Below are 22,322 nucleotides of genomic sequence, written 5' to 3'. Positions count from 1 at the left end.
AAAATGCTGCATTTCAGTAGATTGAAGTAGTCCTCCAAATCACCGTTTCCACAGTTAATGCACTGAATAAAGCAAGAGACTAATGGAAAAAAAAAACAAACCACAAGTTAAGCAATTATATAATAAGAGGATCTGTATCCTAAAGTACACATAACAGGAGAGCTGAATTAAAATTGCATAGAAAGATTTAAGCTTATTTTTTTCCAGCCTATATTTGACTGGTAGGAGACAAATCACTACCAATAGCCAATTAACGTAACTGACAGTCAGCTTTGTTGGTGAATGCATTATGGCAGAACAGCAGCCTGGCAGGGTTCAGCAAGTGTAGAAGAATTATGACTTGTGAAACCACCATCACAAAGAAGTGCAGTGAAAGCTGGGATGAATCTTTGTGTTGGTATAACAAGAACAGCATGTCAAAATCCTCACAAACTTCAGCATTTGCTCTGTATTCATGAGAATTAACTAAATCTTCAGTCATTTAAGAAACTTAGCACTTGATATAAAACTGTTCCCTGCCAGCCAGTTCAGGGAATCCAAGCACAGAAGAAAAAGTACATCTGAATTCTCAGAACGGTGTCTCAGATGCATTTCTAAAGACATCTTTAATACTAACCATGGCTTATTCCAACTAACCCTCAGCAGCTAGTTTCTCCTTTCACAGGTCTCCAGTTGCTTTTTAAATTGCCTCTTTTCAAAACAGTAGCTGTCACAGGAACTGTGGGATCATACTGACAGACAGTTTCCTTTTAGAGAGGCCACCTTGCTCTGCCCCTCAAAGGGGCCTCCTGGCACCAGCCAGCTGAGGATCACCACCTTCCCCAGGGGCTGACTTCCCTAAGCGGGCAGTCTCTCCTGGCCAAAGGCAACTGCCGCCTTCCAGCCAGCAAGGTCAGCAGGAAACTCTTGTTTATTATTTTGCATGCGGTCTGCATGCCTGAAGGTACTTATGATACATGCTTTTTTTTGCTTCTGAATGACCAAATGTCATGCCTGCAGGGAAGAACTACAGGTTTCAGCTTACAGGCTTCCTATGTAAAGTCAACACCATTTCCCTTCCTGATGTTTTGTTAATAAATACTGAAGAAAGAACCTGAACAAAGAATCCAGGCGAGCTGAGCTTGAATGAGATACCTGTACTATGACAATGCCTCAAGTCTGTAGGGTGCTGCACTGAGCACATCAGGCAGTCCCTAAAAGCAGTGTAGATGGCTGTTTTAACCAGCACACACATAAAAGTGGAGGCTCACAACGCCAACTATAGCAGCCACAGTGAGTGATTCAAGCCCTTCATATCCTTCAATAACAATAGCTCGACCTTCATCAAGTTACTTGTGAAGTAATAAATGTATAATAAATACATGTGAAAAGCATAGTGGAGGGGTTACACATTTACCAACATGGGTGCTCACATGAGCTCAGAGTTCAAAATGAAACCAGAGCTAGTTGTTTCAAACACGAGTGTTCCAAGGTGACAGACAGACAGCACTGCCGAAGCTCCACTCCCCTCTCAGGACCCTTGACCAGGGGCTACAATGCTTGGGTGTGGCCTGAACTACAAGTTATGGGCTGCTCAAAAGAGCAGTGTTAAGATTCTTTGTATATTGTCTTGTGTCTATAAAGCTGTCCCTCCTCCTGTCAGGTTTACAGAGTACACTCCCGTAGGATATTATGTAGAAAAGAATTTCAGCTTATGAAACAGGGTTACCAGCTGAATAAAATATCTAGAGGAACTGTAAACTGTTTTTATGTTACTGTGAAGATTTAAGTTACACTTTTCTCCATATTATTATTTTAACCTAATTTTCAGTGGAAAATATTATTATTCCACTCAAAGTACTGCCTACATCTATATTTGTTCAGATGAACTACAAAACAACCCACCAAAAAACCAACCCTCCAAAACCCCCAAAAAATAAAACTCTGAGAAAAAAATCAGAGATGCCTTTAGTAGACTAGTAGCTCACTAGCATAATCTTAAACTATTTTACTCAATCTGTAGATTGCTGAACAGCCTTCAGTGGTCTTGTGTACTACCAAGTCTCATTCTGGACCTCTATATTTTATTTTCTTTCTCTGGTAAATACAAAGATTTCTTGTTCCAGTTAATTACAGAGAAAGTAAAGTATCAGTGAAAAACTCAGGAATGTCTGTTTTATAATCTTTGCTGGCCATCCTCCTAAGAACGAGAATGAAAAGCTACCTGGAAGAGTTTAATGTGTTTCACTCTTCAAGAAAAACATCTCCATGTAGACAGAGGGGCATCTCTAAAGATAGAAGTCAAATCATGGAATGTTTACAAAATAAATCATGATGCCATGGACCTATATGCACTTGCAAGTCTGGCAAAAGAGTAACTGCTGATCCTAGGAACAAAATTTCAGAAGGATTCATTTCAGAATCTTCCAGTAAATTTGGATCCTGTCCTTCAGAAGTAATTGGAGCCCTGCTAGCCCCATCGTGACTGAATCAAAAAGCCAGGGAGTCGTGACCTTGCCGTACTGAGTGTTCACTCCATTCTGTCCCCATCCAGTTTTGTCCTGTCTCAGTTTTGTTTCCAAGCATTAAGCTGTTCAACAGGTGGTATGGGGAAATTAAAGAATTTGCTGGGTATTTTGAGAATCAATTTGAGTAGAAGTGCCCTTCTGGATGAAACTGTCTGCTGAGCACCCATGTCATACACAGGTTGCCTTGTCCAAAATACTAAGAACACGTGTCAGTGCTGTATTCTGCATCAGTCCTGTCAAAGCCCTTACTCAGACAACAATTCACATGTTTAAAGCCTCATCTTTTCACAAATAATACAGCAGTTTCATTTGCATAGGAAGAGCAGAAAGAGCTGTATTTGTGCAAGACAATGTAAATCATTTAGAGCAGTTAAGTTACAGACACAGTAAAAGGAACTATCTTGAAAAGCCAAAAAGCAAAACAAATTGCCAGAACACCAATCCAATAAAATAAATAAATAGATGAAATTCTTGAATTTCTTAATCAATAATGCATCTTGGCCAGCATTTGCTAATTTACGTTTTTAAGCCACTAACTCATTTCTACAAGGAGTTTGAAAATGCAGATCTAGCTTGTGGTTTTTCAGTGACCACGGCAAGTTATGATATTATTATTTTGAAAAACCCTAAACAAAATAACTCTCTCATCAGCAAAATTTGCAAGAGACAGATACAGAAGTATACCTTGAGCTCCCTATAGAGACTTAATGCAGCAAATAAGTTGTCTGCTACCTAAGACACAGACAGAAACCTATCTCTGGTAATAGAGCAAGCTGTTATGGACAGAATGTCAACACAAATTCATGGTCATGTAAGATTAAACAATTTTTTTAAAAATAAAAAACAATTTTATAATATACCTTGTTTATTAAACTCCAAACTGCCTCTAGCATTAGCGATGTCAACTCTAGTAATGAAAACTTGAACTGTTTGAAGGGGAGTGGGGAGGAAAAATCATGAGCGGAACAACTTCATTTCTGCTCCAGGGGACTGAAAGGAAGAACTGACAGAAACACAAAATAATAAAGAGAAAAAAATGTTTATAGAGCTCCCAAACCTTAAGTCTGAGATACCTGAACCACCATTACAGATGATGAGGCCTGTGCTGAAAGTCATCCCCCAAAGACATGTCAGTGCTCCTCAAGGTGTAATCCTCGCCTGTTGGGAAACTCAAAGGGATCTGATGTGAAATCTGATGTATTTCACTGAACCTGAAAGGAATCTTTGATAGGCACCTTTACACACATAGAAAAAGACGTACCTTTTATATTACCTCTGTGTGTGTGAATTGATTGTGGTATGAATGTTACTAACCCAAACCTACAGTTAAGTCATTGTTGTAATTGTAACGAACCCTACTGAATCACTTAGCTCATATTAAAGTACTTAATCAATGGTCAAATGTTGTCAAGCCCCTTTGCACCTTTATCTTTGCATCCGTATCCTTTGCACCCTTACCCCCTTCTGCATTCTGGCCTTCCATGTAAATCATTCTAAGTTCCTTCTAATTTGATCCTCCTTTGTTTGCTTTAACCTGTGAGGTAGGTAATGGAGTGAACCCTGGCATCCAGCTCTGTAAAGCTGCATTTCAAAAATTCATGTTAAACCCTACTTTGGCCAATACCTTTGACAATGTTTCTTTAAGCAGCCAAACCACTCATTTACAACAATCAGAATGGGGCAGATGCACCAAATTTTTAGCACAAAAAGAGAAAGTTTTCTAGGTAATTGTGTACTTCTTTGTACATGTTCAATACATTAGGTAACTACCTGCATTGATATTTAAATGCATTTAAATATACACACAGGCATAGAAGTATTTGTACACACACAGCTGATCAAGTGGGTCTAGCCTTAGCCATTTTTTCATCTCCAAGAAAAATAATGTATTGTTCTTGTTTCTCAGGATTAATATCAGAAACTGAGTGTTGAAACTCAACTTCTGGTTCCCAAAGCAGCATTTCCTGTTTTATTATAATGAAAAACAACATATGTATTCACACAAAATAAATAAACTGTGTTTAAAAGATGCAAAGCATGGATGTTGAAATATAAAAATGAAAGATATGCAGGAAGTGTTGTCAGAATCTTGATTCAAAATATGAGTGTATGTAAAAATCAGGACTGGAGTTTCATCAATGAAAAATTTTATTTCAATTTCATTTTATCCTTCCTGTGCACTAGAGAGCAGAATGGCAGGCTAGACACAGAAATAAATGCTGCCAGAGAGAAACAGAATTTATTATTTTTATTGTATACAATTCCAAGCAATATGACATTCTGACCTGAAAAAAAAGGAAACTAAAGAAATAACCTGCACATGAAGCCGAAGATCCTATAATCCTATTTCCAAGTTGATAGCGGTTGTCCTAAAACAATTTAAAGAAAAGTTGCATTTTCTATGCTAACTTGTGATCAGTATTAAATGAATTCAAGAGAGGATAAATTATTCTATAGTCTAAAAGTCTTACAGACTCTTACACTTGTAAGAAAATCAGTTTATCCCACTCTGTTGATTAGAGAGGACTGTTTGGTAGAAGTTCGTCTGTCAAAATCCAACTTCACTTTCTTTTACAAAGGATGCAAGGAAGGAGTGCTGTGTACAGTAGATTCATGCTCACAGTCTACTATCTTGGCAAGTGTACTCTAGTAGTTTGAAACCTGTAGTGTAAAGCACTACTTACCCCAAAAGATGCCCTGGCTTTGGTTTTTGGGTTCCTGAACACACTGTACTTCTCCTGAAAAAGAAAAAAAGTCCTGCCTCCTTTCCTCTTGCAGTCCCAATTCACTTTCTAGTCTGTTATCAGTTTCAGGAAAATCAAGTTATGAATTCATAGTCGTAAGAACAAACTGTGCCATTCCAGACTGCATACTCTCAAGTGTACAGCTCAAGAATTTCCAGCGGCAAGATTTATTCCAATATCCGAAACCAATGGATTTTTTCACACTTAGCTTAAATAAGGCAAAGCAGTGCAAGCCACTGACCATCCAATCAATTTAAGACAGCTTCTACTTCTCTCAACATTTCAAATAAAATTAAGCTCTCCTACTAATACTAATTTCTGTTAATTTGCCATTTTTTGGATGTTTAAGAAATACGTCATACAGAATCAAGAACTTACCAGCAGAACAGAGCTCTGCTCTGATCGACAGGAAGAAATTTCTAGCATGTTAGAGTGGAAAAACTATTGTGAATGTTAATCATGACCATCATTAACACAGACAGCATACAAGAAAACTTACAAGACACAAACATTTCTTAGACTTGATCACCATCGCTGTCTGTCCTATAATTTTCCTCTTTTTAGTAGTTAGGAAGGTTTGGCTTTCTCAGGGATCCAGAAACAGGTGACTGCCTATAGCACATGCAGGTCATAGTAAGAGAGCATCTTAAAAATTCTTAGACCTTCTGTTTTAATTTTCTTAATATAGGTCTGGTTCAAGAAATCTGAAATAGTCAAGGAACAGCCCAACTTGACAACAGCGTTCCCTTGCTCATAGCAATCTGCACATCACCAAACTGCTCATAGCAACACAACTGCAATAATATTCTTATTTTAGTAATCTCCATGTAAAGCACAGGCATATGCCTCTCTTGTAGCTGTGCTCTCAGACTCTAGAATTATGAAAGCCAAGATTGCTTCTAATATCAGCCACCTTCACATTTTAGGAATGCCAAACATTCACAGGCTCGCAGCATGGAGCATATGCTCCAGCTCATCAGCCCAGAGATTTTGATGGCAATAGTCACAATAATTTCACAGTTACAGAAAATAAATCTTTCCATACTCCACCATATTCCAAGATACTATACAAATTTCACCACTAATTTTTAACTGTGACTTTTTCAGAGAATGTCTCCTGTGAAATGGGATCTAACTGGTAGTATGCTATATTCCTGTCACAGGCCACAGAAATTTACTGCTCTAAGCCCAGCCTAGGCAGAAGTAGCCTAGACCTAAAACTTCACTTGGGGAAAAGGCTTGATACAAGTTGCTGCCAGATTTGTCTCCACATCTGCAGTGAACACAGCCAGTACACTTCCCTGCTATACGACAGCCCCTCAGGAGATGCTCTCACAGGTACCCAGTAATCTTGGATACAAACAATCACAACAGGCAAACAGCCCTCACTCTTTGAGCAGACTACAACTCCTGGTATGGAAAGGAAAACACTGGAGGATGTTTGGCAGTCCTAGTAAAGGAAGGAGTCACTGAACAGGAACTTGTCGTTTCTTTTCCTCTATCTAGTCTCCATCTTCCTTCACCCAACTGAAACCCAAGTGCACCACAGTCAGTTTTCCATTTGTAAGTCAATCCTGTACGTGTATTTGTGGGAGGAATATTGGAACATGTCTATAGACAAAAGCACCTGTGCTGATGCCTACAGAAGGGTGAGTCACAGAAAATACTTTTCCTCAAAAAGTTGAGATCAGCTACCTTCAATTTAAAGGAAATAGATTCTAGTGTTCAGATTGCAAAGTCATAGACACACCACCTGCAGGACCAACCTGAAAATAAACTATGAACAGATCTGAAGCCATTTAGCAGCATCCTTGGAAAAACTACCTGTAGGTTACCTCAGCACTGAACTCCTAGGCAAGGACCATTCAACTCCTTACCTCCTTCATGCTTTGGGGGTAACCTCCCATATATTTTCTTTCCTACACCACACCAGTTACTGAGGCAGCCAGGCCAGTACTGCAGGAACTTGTAGTGGTTACTTCTCTCTCTGGTGTGTTCCGCAAAGTGTTGTTTTACTGCCACCACTCACACAGCAGTTGACTGAAGGCAGAACAGGTGAGTAAGACCTGTGCCCAAGGTTAATAGTGTGGTAGGACTTGCCTTGCAGCACTCATCCACACTCTCCAGTTGTCAAGGGAAGTAAACAAAGTCAGTAAACTTCATCTTGAGTCACTCAGATGCAATAATTTCAAAAGTCACTACACAGGACTGTTACAAAAGAAGCAGAGTTATCTGTAAAGATAGTAAAGCCAGCCATGCAGATATGAAACTTAAGTTACTGAATTTAAACACATTAGGAATTCAACTTATCTTTGTGTACTCTGCAATGTGATCTACCATTACTGAGACCTGTCTGACAGAGTTCTGTTTTCCTCCTTCTCAACTTCAGAGACCAAAGGTAGCTCAAACCTTTTGGTCACACGGAATATAAATATCTAGAGGTCTCATTTCTATACTAATGGCTCCAACATCAGTGTTAGCAGGACCACACTTCAGGTACTTAATAAGTAACAGCTTTTGCTATATTTTACACACTCAACTAGAAAAATATTAAAAAAAAAAGATTACATACAAACTGCACAGCTATATACACACCCTACACAGAATGCAGAGCTAAAAATGTCACCCCAAACAAACAATTTCTGTATGAATCACTGCAAAATTCAGTTGCTCACTGGGATTTTTTTATTGACTTTACAGTGCTAAGGCCATTACAAAATCCTCTCACAAACAGGAGCCCTTACCAGCACCCTCAGGACCCCAGCAGCCCCACTAGGAGTTTACCCACTTTCCCAAACAAAGGAGAGCTCTGCTGTTCAAATTACTCCCTTAGGGACACACTGCACAACCCCTCTGACTTAATTTTACTTCTTCAATAATACAACTGCAAACACACTGAATGCTAATAATAAATAAATTATTCAAATATTCAGTCTCTACAGAAGCACCATGTTAATCATCTTCCTGAAAAGAAACTCCTGAAGAGATTGTCAGGTATCCTTCATGTGTGTGGGGGAAAAAGAAAACAAAAAGAAAAGAAAAAAAAAAAGAAGATAAAAAAAAAAGAGGAAAAAATAAAGTTGATTTAAATAATTATGCCATGTGAATGAAAAGTGATTTATTTTAACAAGGAGACATAGTACCTTTGGTGTTAATTCAGTATGTTGACCCAAACCAAGTCACCAGCAAACAGAGTATGACTGTCACCATTGCTTCAAGGACAGTGGAATGGCAGTTCAGAGAAGCAAAAGTTGAAGAGAAAACATGATGAAGTCAAAAGGTTTAATGCTCTGCTGATGAAAGTAACTACATTGGAACTAGATACTCAGCAGCCCCTACACAAAAACAGTCTCTACACAAAACAGTCATTTTCCAGGTGTATCTCTCAGAGCAAAGAATTCAACCGGGGGGAAAGAAAAACAAACAAAACTCAAAATTCACTTCCCTGCAAAAGCTAACGGACAGCTCTGTTGCTTTTTACAGCTATTTTCTGCCTGTTTAAAGTTCTTCCATTAGTGGAGCATCGGAATATAATGCAGAGCCAATATTCTGTAGACTGACAGTTCTGGGCAGTGAAAAGAACCATTATTATCCTCATTTCACAGAGCACAAAATCAAAAAATTATAACCCCAAAGCAAGAAAACATATTTAGATTCTTGGGAACAGGAGATGCACAAAATATGCATTAAGAAATCAAAGTTTAGTTCGATTTGGGCCTTAGAGTTTTGCCAAGACTGTGTTATAGATCACAGCACCTAAATCTACCAATCCTATGGATGGATTGTTTTGTATTGCTTTTGGCCTTTTTCTTATGGTCACCATGACATTTAAGTATTATATAATATTAAATTATCTGTAACACATATGCTGCCATGTCACGCTCTTTTTGTTTGCACCTCTAGGCAGTAGAAGAAATGAGAGCATTTCTCTCCAAGGTTAGTTTTCTTTTGAGGTGTGACACGCAATTCTGAAGGTTAAACACGTGAGACCTTCTGAAGTTTCTTGTCTTTCAGCTCTCCCCTATTCCTTGTTCTCCTCAGCCCTGTTAGCACCACAAGGTACAGACACCTTGTGTTCCAGGATGGGCTGTACCTCTCCTCTGCATGCCCAGGACTTGCATCTGTTCTTCTTGCCCAGTGGAAAGAGCAGATGAACTGAATTTCCACCAGGAGAAAGAAGCCCACTGTGCTTGCAAGGGCTCCTGGGTATTTGGTGGTGGTGTTGACAAAAACATTCCAAATTTTCCCGTTCTTAGACAGAAAATACATGCGGCTGCACGCACCCAGGCATCTTCTCTTAGTCATTTTGTTGTCAAGTTCCCTCTTGAAAGTAAAAATAACAACTCCTCAGTTTCTCCAGAGCAAAGGCTGAGTAGCTGGTGTGGCCAATACTTGTCCAAAGAAACCAGGCCCCTGCTGTTGGCATTATCCTAATGCCACTATTGACATAAAAACATAGGCTGGATGTCTTCATTTATAAGAGTGAAAGTTTCTAATTTTCAAGGGAAATAACAACAAACGCCTCCTTTTGCCTCCTCCCTCCTGGTTTATTTCCACCTCAGCAACTGCTTCTACTAATAGTTAGTGCTTGGAAAGATCAAGTCTCAAAATCTCCTCTCTTATTTCTTACAAATACTTAATTGGAAAGAGATTAAATGACTTGTTTGGACATTTCATGGATTCTCAAGCTTATTAGAGAAGAAAAAGGTCTCTGTACAATTGTATGCTCATGCTCAAAAGAAAGAGGTTCCTCATCTTTTTACGGAGGACATCTCGTTTCTGGTCTGTCCAAAGTTCACACAAAATAAACTTTGTTATTAGGAATGCAATTTTCTAGCTCAAATAACTCACCATTCTCAACTAAGAATAAAGTGATCCATGTGCTTTGGTATCTTCCTTAAAGTCTCACATCATGGCCAGGTGTCAGATGTCAGCACAACAAAATGTGAAAGCCCCCAACCTGGACTGAGAGCATTAAGGGTCAACAGAGTAGCAGTGCCCAGAGTTTCCATTTCTACTCTGCAGCAAACTGGGGAGTCTCCATCTCACACTGGTTTTGGTGACACCTGACCCTGTGAAGACAGTGTCTTCCAACTCTTTCCTATCAAAGCTTCTCACAGGTGGCGCCAGCTACAGCCATGGCAGCTGGACCAAGGCAGATTGCATGTGGCTCTTCAAGTATGAGAGAAGAAAGTGTCTCTGTCATACAGCGCCTCCCCAGAGGAGAAGAGGACAAGTCATTCCCAGGTGGTTCTGGAGCATGAGGATGCCTGTTCTCTGCAGCTGCTGGTAGAGAGAGAACTAACCCGACCATGAGATCTGGGGAGGGAAATCCCTCCTTTCTCAGGCTCCCTCAGCCAAAAGGGACCAGAGGCCACATGCAACTCCTCACTGCCTCCCTTCTGCATTCTCAAGGGGATGATTTCTCCAATCTTTCTTTCCATCCTCATTCCCTTCCAAGGAAAGCCATGCTGTGTGAATACAGTTCACTGGTTGCTGTAATCCAGTTTGCAGGTATGAATCCAGGTCGGCAGGATCTCTGAAGAAGGAGTTCATATCTTTGACGTAACATCCACAGGCAGCAGATTTAAATTGTGCCGCCAGAAGAGGAAGTGGAAGACCTTGTTCACACTAGACAGCAGACAACTTGGCAAGGATCACAGTTCTACTTACAGTAGGTCAGGCACAACTGCACCATCAGGCCTCAATGAGGAGGCCCATCTCCATTTTTTTTTCAACATCAATAGGGACTGGACAACGCAGATTCACTTTCCTTCCCCAAACAATGAAGACAAATCAAGACAGAACAAATTTGATATGAAAAGGCACTGAAATTTGTTGTATTTAATTTATTGAAGTGTGAGGGCAAATAAGATTAAAAAAGAGTAGTAACTTTGTTATTTTGGGTTTCCTTCCCTCAAAAGAGAAGTTACATCTTTAAGAAAACAAACCAAACCCCTCCACAGTCCAGTTACACCTTAGAGGTGGCACTCAGCCACTGGAATTTATATGATTGCTGCTAAAAGCTGATTTGGATATATATTTTCAGTTTATTCAAGAATGTCAGACATACTAACGGCAAAACAGTTTTATTATTACCACTGATCTGTGAGCAACTGCATGCTCAAGTCTGTAACACGAGCTTAACACCCAAGATCAGAGCAGAGGCAATGAATCTGTCCTTTCCAGAACACCATATATTAGTTTTAAGGGCTTGAAGTTAATGCCACTATGGCCCCACCAACCCTCCCCAGTATAAGTTCCTGAATAGTTTAGAATATGTCTAGATATTTTCCACCATAAGGACTTTTTCCTCACATATATTTTATTATATGAAAATGAGTGTGTCATGACAGATCAGGACAGAAAAAGCAGTGGGAACAAAGGTTCTCCCCACAGCAGGTTAAAAAAACAGTAAGCCATGATTTGAAACAAACACACAATATGTACAGTAACAAGCTACAAAAAAACAAAAACAAAAACCAAAAAACAAACAGAAAAAGAAAACCAGCAAGAACAAAAACCTGTTTTATATGGAAATCCTGAAGGCTAGAACGCAGCGATTTCCACGGATACACAGGTAAATTCTGAGAGAAGACATTAGAGTCCAGTAAGACTGAAGGTCCTACCTAAATTAAGCTCTGCATGGGATTCTCAAGAAGACCAAGCAGCACAAGGGTATAGGGAGCAACTGTCACCTAGCAGAAGGAGTTCAAGACTTCAAAAAGCACCTAGACAAGTGACTTACTCAATACAGAGTAACTGGTAAGAGAGTTAATGCTAAGAACAGTACCATGATCACCACAAAAAAACCCTAAGGCAGTCATCTCGTATCTAATGAAATCACAGGCAAAACGGCATGAATATATTTCAAAATTCTTCAAAAATACAAAGCCAGAAAGTAACAGAGAATTAATCCTGCTCACATCACAAGTATTAAAGACAGGGAATAGCTAAAATGAATTTTAGCCTCCCTTTCTCTTCCTTTGCTATTCTGAGGTACACAGACAACAGTTTCCTCAGTCACATTCTCAGAAGAAATACGTTGAACTCTTTTAAACGGTTAAGATTATTTTGCCAAATAGTTCTGATATAAAATGAATGGAAACCAGGAGCATCTACAAGTCTTCTTGGCTGAAGAAAGCGCTACTTACATTGTGGAATTTTTTCTCTTCATTCCTCAGACAAGAAAAAGAACATTTTTCTTAACAATTCAGAGGAAATGAGGTGTGACAAGTGTACGTGAATATCACATTTACTATAATTACAGAATTATTCTGTATTATTGTCTATAACACAGTGAACATTCTTTTCAAACTTAGTAGAACAATTATCAAGTAAAAATAGTTTTAAATCCCTTTGTTACCTCAACTTTTGCCAATCAAAAGGCAGTACTACAACTTAAAACCAATAATTGAGTCATTTTCATTCTCCTGTTTGCATTAAGCTGATTATAAGCACTGGAAAAAGACTTCATATGGCTGTGTAATGTAGGTACTGACAAACATCCACACCTCACCTCACACCTCTCTGCACTGCTACCATCTCTGTACACGGGTCACCTGGAAAAAGATGCTCAGAAGCAGCAAAGTGGTGGATGCACTGTTTCTGTGCACCCTGCTAAAGCCGACATATTAAAGAGCCTATTGTAGGGGAAAATCCAAATACAGAAAATTAAGCAAAAAGACAAAAAGGAGGGCTTCATTGATTTATCTTCTTGCTTTAAAATTATAACCAGGAAGTGTTAAAAGACTACTTTAATGAAGTTTTTCTTCAGACTCTCTCATGCTTCCAACTTCTGTTGTATCATGCATATTACAGTCTAAACTGGCTGCATTTTCCACTTGAAATGGCAACGCAGAATGCCATTTCAGTTAAAGGTCTGTTAGGTTTTGTCAGTTGCTTGAAAAGGCAGTCATCTCTTTTCTCTATTTCTTTAAGATGTTGAAAGTTTTGGTCTTCAGATTTTCCACCCCAATATGCAAGGCAGAAGAGGGCAGAAGAGAAAAGGGTAGAGAACAGTGTATTCTTCTTTATTGTGAGAAGGCTTTAAGCAACAACTGAGATAGGGAAGACTACAAAAAACAGCTGTTATGAAGTCCTGGTATTTTGTATCTTAAGAAAAGGTAAAACGTTTCTGCCATACAGACTTGACAGAGCAAGTTTACATTTTATCAACTCAGATTACAAAGACTACATATGTGCAGATACCCATTTAAAACCACAATCGTTGAAAAAAGTGAAACAAATAAAGCTATTTCACGACAGTACTCTTTCCTTACAAAAAAAAAAAAAAAATTAAAATCTAGTTCTTCTCATTATTAAGGACTATAAAGATAGTAGATCTACCTGATCAGACTAAAGCCAAAAGTAGCTCTATATCATCTCCTAGTGCAAAGAAATAACCTGAATGTTTTAATGTATTTAAAATTCACTTCAACAAATCTCAGCATAGATATTAAATAAGAGTTATGCAAATTCTTAGGTATGTGTAAGGAATTAATTTGAAAAAATATTCTCAGGTAAACCTCAGACGCTGGATTACTTTGGTGTGTAGAGGGTAGTTCTGCCTGACAATGAATTATTTTCTTGTGTGTCTCATCGTGAGTAAAGTTCCACTGTAGGTGACTTGGATAAATGTTCCTGAGAACATTATATAGCACCTTCTGTCAGAGGAAAGACCAGAGAAGTCTTGGCACCAGGAGAATGAAGAGAAAACTGAGACAATTCATGGATAAATTCTTGCAAAGACCATAAAACAATCCTCAATAGAGTAAGTTACTTTGCAACATAAAGAAACACTTGCAGTCTATGGACACAGCCTTCTGTATTACTAAAACACCTCCTTTAGGAGTGAGGTACTCAATGGCAGAAATATAAACACACACAGCAGTGAAAAACTATTTTAAGAAGTCTGGTATAGTAGACTTAAAATTTTCTGCTATCAAAACTGCAGTCATATAGCTTTTTTATATATTGCCCATACAATTGGAATGCAATATTTGATACTGTTCTATGAATACAAGCACTATCAAACATGGTAGCTTTCTTGAGACAAACACTCTGACACTGTTTTCCCCACTACATCATGGCTACCTACCTTCTGGGTACCTTTTTCTATCAACACAATTAAGGAGTAAAGAAAAAGATCTCTCTCAAAGACCAACCCTGTTTCATTCACAGACCTAAAAGCAGTGTGCTCCTGGAACATTTCCTTCTGGGCACTCTTTATCCACACAAATGGAAAAAACCAAAAAGCCACCCTTCACCATATATTACAGCAAGCAATTTAATGATCTGAGGAAAGAAAAAAAGCAGCAACTTTCACAGACTACACTCACTGTACGTGGTAAATCGTCATTTTCAAGGCACCTGATGCGCAATAAAGGAGAAAGGGTAAAGGAAACAAAAAAACATTTGGTTATTTTTTGCTGGGTGAGTATCAAAAAAGCTGTGCAATTTGCAGAAGTTATTTCTCAATTAGAACAGTTACTTCAAGATGTAGTATCTATCACCTACCTTGTAGAAGGGCTCCATTTCTCTTGAAAAAGGTGCTTCCTGGCCAAATGGGTGGACCTGATGTGCTAAAGGGAACAAGAAACAAGTGTAAAGAAATTCACATTTGCATTATAAGTTGCAATTACAAGTTACTATTTGCATGAATTCTGTTTTGTTCTTAAAGCTAATGTAACATCATGACACTTAATGCCTTTAAGCAAGGGTCTAAAATTTCATGTTAAAAATAGGTTAATTTGATTCAAGATTGACATTTTCTACATGAGGAAAAACCTCCTCAGCAGAGCACACACCCACACTCTTGGAGGAAGAGAGAAAAAAGCAATTTCGAATAAATAATAAAAAACCTCAGATCAACGTCAAAATTATTTACTGAATTCTCGGTACAGCAAAATAGAGCCCTTTTCCAAAGATACCTGCTAAAAGCTGAAATGTTTTATGGCTTTCACTCAGCTGTGATGACACGCTGCCCCAGGTAACGCGTCTGCTGGGACAGCCCTGGCCCCACAGCGCGGCTCCCGTGCCTCAGCGCCGAACCCGCTCAGCGCCCCAGCAAACACAGCTCAGCCCCTCAGCACGGACGGATCTCGGCCTGTGCCGTGTGCACGGCGACCGCGGCGGCTCCTGTGGGACCGGGCAGGGCAGGGGCCGTGGGCGGGTGCCTGGCAGGTGTCACTGCCTGTCCCGAACTCAGACAGGGCCAGGCCCCTCTTCAGCTTCGCCCCCTGTGCCCACGCAGAGCCTGCCCAAAGGCCATGGCCTCCAAGTTTAGTGAAGGCAACATTTCCAACACCGGAGGGGGAAGAGGAGGGAATACCAGTAGGATCATCTAGACCTTGCTTCCTTTGATGCCTTGGAGCAGCCCCACACCGCTGTGGAGCATCTGCTGCGACAGGCTGTGGTGCTGGAGAGCTGGAGCAGAGGGGAGGCTGTGAGGATCTTCCCTGCAGCAGCCGCCCTGGTGCCACCACCTGTGCCGGCCACAGGACTGGGGTGAGGGGACTCTGCTCCTGCCCTGGTCAAGTTGTTATTCTACACCTTTTGTCTCCTCTTGAGTTAACAATTGCTATGCAAAATGCAACAAAATGAAAACAGGTGCTGTCTATCACATCGACAGCATTAGCAAAGTTCTGTTAAAATGCCATATAGAAGAAAACAACTTCTTCCACAATTATTCTGCAGATAATCTCGTGCTGATACATAAAAAATTCACCGTGTTAAAATAAGGACTGTACATAAATCCAAACCAATTATGTGAGTAATAAAAATCTTCAATACTCCTGAACAAAAAAGGGAATTGAGAGAGAGAGACAGAACACAAAATGACCAAAAAGAAGTTAAGTAGGTCTACATTCTAAGTGCTGGAGAGCATGGGGCACACACTTGTCTGAACACACACTCACTTCATAGTGCTTAATGCAACCAATTGTTTGCATTTCTTATAGTAAGCTCCTGCTCTTCAGTGTAGCTCCTCAACTCATAGGAAGGTCAAGAGCTGTTGAGGGCATTCATACTCCTGCAGGATCCACTCCTGTAACAAAAGTTACAGTGCATCAGAGTCCCGCATAATCTCTGGAACAGGACCCATCAAGCTACAAATGGGAAGCCATAGCATGGTCTTGATACTGTAGAGATTTGCCAATCAGAAATCACAGTATGGCAACTATATGCCTTTCAAAGGCTCAAGAGAAAGAACAAGAGTGAAATTCTGAAATGACCCTGCAAAAGAAATTCACTCCCAGGCTGTCGTAAGTGGGTGGAATAGGGTTAAAAAAAGGAGTGGGAAAAGCATATATATTTGAATAGACAAAATGTCTCCACTAGAGAAACAAAGCCACAGTGATTTATCTCCTTTTCCAATTTGAAAAAAGACCCAGGGTTCTCATAAAAATCTCCATCTGATTCAGCACAAATGCACATGAACTGCAAAAATTAACTGTGCCTTCCCAGGGAAGGAAGCTAAAGAAGTAAAGCATGTAAATAATGTACTGCAGTGACCGTCAAGTCTTTCAAACAACAAACTTTCCTGTTTGTAGGGCTTTGCAGAAGTTCACCTATGTCTGATCTGCATTGGGTAAATTTTTTTCTGTTCCCAAACTTTTGTATGTGAAGTCTCAGAGGGTATTAATTATTAAAACATATTTGAAGTTGACAAATGACAGAGTTGAACTATCTCTCACTTTTAAGAGTTCAAAAGTTGCTTCCTCTCTGTTTCAGATTAAGAAACCATTTGAAGAAATTCAGTCTTCTAAATACCATCAATAAAAACCCAAAACATTTGGTCCATCTCAGGCATTTTTTGAAACAAATTGTTTCTTCAGTGTGGACTGTAAGCTACAAGAGAAGAATGGTTGGTTCTCCTACAGCACTAACAGCATATTCAGCATTTAGGCAAAATAAAAATGCTAAATCTGGGTCTATGGGTTTTTTTTGTAATCAATACCTGATATAAAATTAATATTTATGCCATTAGCATTATTGATGGAAGAGTTTTTCCCCAAATTTACCAACTAGTCCCACTGACTAAAGTAATATCTCTTGGAAGAAAAACAGTAAGAAGCTTGAATGCTTATCCCACTATGAAGAAACTTGGGGCCTAATACATTTTGCTTTGCATGTTTGAACTGGCCTACCTCTGAGAAGCAGATAAGCACAGTGCATTTGTGGGGGTGGATGGAAGAAGGACCTTGATCAACCATAGTAAGCTGAGATGTCAAGCAAATATCTTGAAAGAACAATTCATACAGTTTATGAATTAGACAACACGTGAAGTATCAACAGTTACCTGCCAAAGACCATTGGTTTGATTTTCACAAAATACTACTGTTTGACGCATACACTCAGCCAACAGGCTATCCAGGCCGCAACAGTTATTTGCAGCAAAAACATAAAATAGGATCCAGAGGTACAAGTTCAGAGGTGTTCATCCAGTGCATGATCCACCTCTCTCCAAAGCACAGTCATTGGCACTGTGGCATCTGCACACCACTACAGAGAGCAAATGAAGTATTCACAGCCTGCTGAACCTGTATGTGAGAGAACTGATGGAGGACGGTGTTTAACTCCTGAGGAATAGGGAGCCACCTCAGATCAAAGCCCACCTTTCCCATGGATGTGCTAGCAATTTTTAATAGCAAGTGGGACTTGATTTCCACTCAAGGTAAGCAATAAACTGTTCTTTCTCTGAAGACACAACCAAGAAACTTTGTTGTGCCACTGGGCCCCAGGCATGGGAAGCTTCTTGACTGTAGGGATTTTTCTGAGGAAAGGCTTTTCCATAGGAAAATGTTGCTTTGCTAAAATCTAAAACATTCTACAGGAATGTGTTGATTTGAATACTGTTTCTGCTGGAAACCAGGCCAATATGAAGACTGTCCAGCCAGTGAGGGTTTATGGCACCTGGCCACCCCAACCAGGAGCTCCCAGGGCATACAGAAGCAATAATGTGTGTGAGCCCCATAATTAATTACAGTAATTTCACGAATACAAGCCGCACCAATTTGACCAAAATTTTGGTGGAAACCCGGAAGTGCGGCTAATATTCCGGGGCGGCTAATCTATTAACAAAATTCTAAAAGCTGCCAACACGGAAGTGAGAGCCCGCAGCAGCCCCAAGCCAAGCTGGAGCCCGGCCAGCCCCGGCAGAGGTGGGAAAGCCTGGCAGAGGCGGGGCCAGCAGTGTGGGGGGCGGGCGGCAGAGCCTGAGCCAGCAGGGCGGGGGAGCCCGGGAGAACTGGGGCTAGCAGTGCAGGGGAGCATGGCAGAAGCAGGAAGGCCGGCGGGTGGGGCTGCCTGGCAGCGGGGGAAGCCCAGCATAATCGGGGCCAGCAGCGTGGGGGAGCCCGGCGGTGCGGGGGCCTGCAGTGCCAGCCAGGGCGAGGAAACGCGGCGGCGGTGCAGACGGGAGGGGGCGGCCGGCGAGCGTGGTGGTGGCGGCGGCGGCGGCAGCCCTGCCGGCAGGGCTAGCGAAAGCGCCGCCGCTCGCGAAAGCGCCGCCGCGAGCCGCGAACCGCGAGCCGCGAGCCGCGAACCGCGAGCCGCGAACCGCGAACCGCGAGCCGCGAACCGCGAACCGCGAGCCGCGAACCGCGAGCCGCGAAAGCGCCGCCGCGAGCCGCGAACCGTGAGCCGCGAACCGCGAGCCGCGAACCGCGAGCCGCGAGCCGCGAACCGCGAGCCGCGAGCCGCGAGCCGCGAACCGCGAGCCGCGAACCGCGAGCCGCGAGCCGCGAGCCGCGAGCCGCGAAAGCGCCGCCGCGAGCCGCGAACCGCGAGCCGCGAACCGCGAGCCGCGAGCCGCGAGCCGCGAGCCGCGAACCGCGAGCCGCGAAAGCGCCGCCGCGAGCCGCGAAAGCGCCGCGGCGCGGGCGCGGCGCGGGGCGGGCGCGGCGCTCGCGAGGCGCGGCGCGGGGCGAGCGAAAGCGGCAGCGGGGCGGACGGCGAGCCCGGCGGCGGCAGCCCTGCCAGCCGGGCGAGCGAACGCGGCAGCGGGGCGGTGCTGACGGGAGAGGGGGGCCAGCAAGCCCGGCGGCGGCGGCAGCACCACCCGGCCAGCCCCGCCGAGCCGTGGCGCTGAGCTGGGCCACCCGGCGCTGTCGGCAACCATGAGCGGGCCGAGCCTGCCTGGCCCCGCCCCGAGCCAGTAAAGCCCGCTATGCCGCGATCCTGTTACTAATTGGCCAATTTGTGAAAGCTGCGCACGGATTCTCGCGACGAACGAAAGTGCGGCTAATATTCGGGGTGCGGCTTATCTATTGACAAAGACAGCAACATTGTCGAGGCACCGGGGGTGCGGCTTATAATCCGTGCGGCTTGTATTCGTGAAACTACTGTATTTCTATCAAAACATATGGCAGACATTTATAAAAATCTTCAAAAGGTGCATAAGCTTCAAGAAATTTTAAAAAAGGAAACATAAATCCTTTGTCTTCTGGAATTCCCATTAGAGCAAGGAGACTGCAGTCTTAAAGCCAAGCACTAAAAAAAGCCAGAGTAAGAATTCTCTTGCACAGTTGCAGTATTTCACAACTATGCCAAAAGCTCTCACAGGCCTCTTTGTCAGAGAGGCTTGATTAATAGATTTTTAAAACCCAAACAACTAAAAATTCAAACCAAATTCAATTGTGTAGGACTACACACCACAATTAAGGGATTATGAAAACACAGAAGCCATGCAATAAATACAGGCCAATGACTGTTACTGAATGTTACCAAATGGTAACTGAATGTTACCAAATATGTCCACAGAGTGATGGTAAAGCAGGAAGACACAGGGGAAAGCAAACATAGAAGCCAACACCAGCCTCTGAACACACATTTCAAAGGTCTTTGAAGCTAACACTTACTAGCCCAATGAAGGAGAGCTCAATGGAGAGGAAGGGAAACTGCTCCACACACACACCTCAGCCCAGCATGGCCAAGAGGAGGTGGAATTAGCTGCTGGGGCATGGTTGATGCCAAATACATCCTGTGTTTCAGGAAAGCCAGGACTACAAGGCAGGACAGCTCGGTAAAGGACAGAAATATGAACAGCATAAACTGTAAGCTAACAAGCTGTTGCATGCAAAATACCCAACACAGTCTGCAGTAAGCAAACAGTTGCTAGACTACAGACAGGAAGCAAGGAAACAGAGGATGCCCTCTCCAGCCCTCACCAGTGGCAAAAATGATGGGAAAAGTAAAGATGATTGACTAAGTGCCTCTGCATCCAGCTCGACCCAATACACTGCAACTACCTGCCTTTGCCTGAGGGCAATACCAGCTCTGAGGACAGCTACATAATTGAAAATTTGTGGAAACAGAAGCTGCGACTGTCAGGTGAAGGGAAAAGAAGGCATTGCTGTACCCATGCTGTAAGTATTCCATTACCAACCATCCACAGTGCAAAATGTTTCTCTGCCAAGTCTACCAACACCTCTGACAGAGTCAACTGAAGGAAATATCAAGAACACCAAAACTAGAAGCAATAAATAATTTTGTCGAAGAGGAAGAAATGAAGCATCTTGCAGGCATAGAAACTCACCTCCAAAAGTTTCTGAGAAACAACTAAATCAAAGTTAGTCTTACACTCAAGTTGCTGATAACAATACCTGTAGATGCCTTCTCTGGATGGAGCTCATTAAACCCTGCAACTAGAGGCAGCAGGGAATGGTGCTCCTGACAAGCACATCCAGCTCCCGATGCCAGCAGGGTGCAGACTGCTACTATAAGGTATATAAATGGTTGTCCAACTGAGATGGAAGACTTTGGTTTTCACCATTACTTGAGAAGTATATTTAGGATGCTGCTATAACTGAGGAAAAAAGGTTAAGTATGTTTTTGTGGGAATACAGCATTCCTTGATGCTGGAAGATGAATAGTACTTCCTTACAGCAATCACCCTGTGTAAGGCATGGGAAATGTTTCCAGCTACAGTCGTGAACAGCCTTCTTGGCTCCTGGGCTGAACAAATGTGGTTTGCAGGCTGGCTCTTGAATGGCACAGGATCAGGTCACTTGGTCCAAACCACACTGCCATAAGCTTCTAGAGTGAACACAAGACAGACAGCATTTTGGTCACTCTTCTAACACTTGTCAGCCCTTCACTGCTTGCACTGAAGACCTCATATCCTTCTACTATTGTATCAACTTCAATTTTAATCCATTACTTCATGGGGGCAAACAACACCACTGCACTGCAAAGAGCGGCTAATTCTCTTTATCTGGGTATATAACCACAGTTGTTTTAATAAACAGATCACTGTCATTATACCTTTTGAGCAATACAGAAGTATTCATATATTACTGGACCTGTAATACTTGTGTTCTGCTAATGAGGAAAAGAAAAAGTCTAATTCTTGACAGCAGCTTGCTGGCAATTAATAGCACAACTAGCCATCACCCAGCAACAAAACAAGCAAACTTCCTTTCCAAGCAAAGCAAAAAGCCCTCTACTAACCTGAGCCAATGACAATACATTAAAAAAAAAACTTGAAGGCTGGTGATAAGGTATTTCCTGACTTCAATGAAAACTGATTAATACTTTAGAGATTTTAAATATACAAACCCATTACTCCATCTTCTTGAATTTTCCATAACTGACAAAACATTACTATTAAAGAGATTTATGAATTCACAATACAGATTTTTAATTTACAACTGCTAATTTAATATTCTGGCAATGCTTCTCTTTTCTCTGCAATTCCCTCTTTTACTGTTTCTTGGTATCTCCCACTTATTGCAAATGTGAGATCGAGACCTTAAGCTTCTAGGTGGAGTCTTTCCTGGTTTCTCTAGGGTGTCTAGCACATTTTCAAGTGAACAATAAAATTTTGACCCCTTGAGAACTCTAAATGAGTTTTTTATATGACACAACTGCCAGAGGGATTACATCTAAATTTCATTGATGATTAAAGAGAAGTTGCTTATGAAATCCACACATGAACAAAATGTCTGAAAATAGAATTTAATGCTTTTTGAAGAATGAAGAGAATTAGTTGGCAAAATCTTTACATTCTCCAAATAGCCAAAGCCACTCTCCTGCCACGGTCTTCACTTAAGTAATTAAGCAAGAACAT

The 22,322-nt window shown here is 41.6% G+C and overlaps 1 protein-coding gene across 7 annotated transcripts in view; it reads right to left on the bottom strand.

Annotated features, from left to right (window-relative positions):
* The window catches only part of FOXN3 (forkhead box N3), a 208,313-nt gene that overhangs the window by 60,263 nt on the left and 125,728 nt on the right, over nt 1–22,322 (bottom strand). For all 7 annotated transcript variants that reach the window (XM_033062310.1, XM_033062312.1, XM_033062309.2 and 4 more), the window contains one exon: nt 14,771–14,835. In XM_033062310.1, the coding sequence (XP_032918201.1) occupies nt 14,771–14,835 (65 nt within the window). The remainder of the gene's footprint in view (nt 1–14,770; nt 14,836–22,322) is intronic.

This window comes from Catharus ustulatus, chromosome 6, assembly GCF_009819885.2.
Source record: "Catharus ustulatus isolate bCatUst1 chromosome 6, bCatUst1.pri.v2, whole genome shotgun sequence".
Taxonomy (NCBI): Eukaryota; Metazoa; Chordata; class Aves; order Passeriformes; family Turdidae; genus Catharus; species Catharus ustulatus.
The sequence above is the reverse complement of the archived record's forward strand: the minus strand, read 5'-3'. Positions and strand labels throughout refer to the sequence as shown.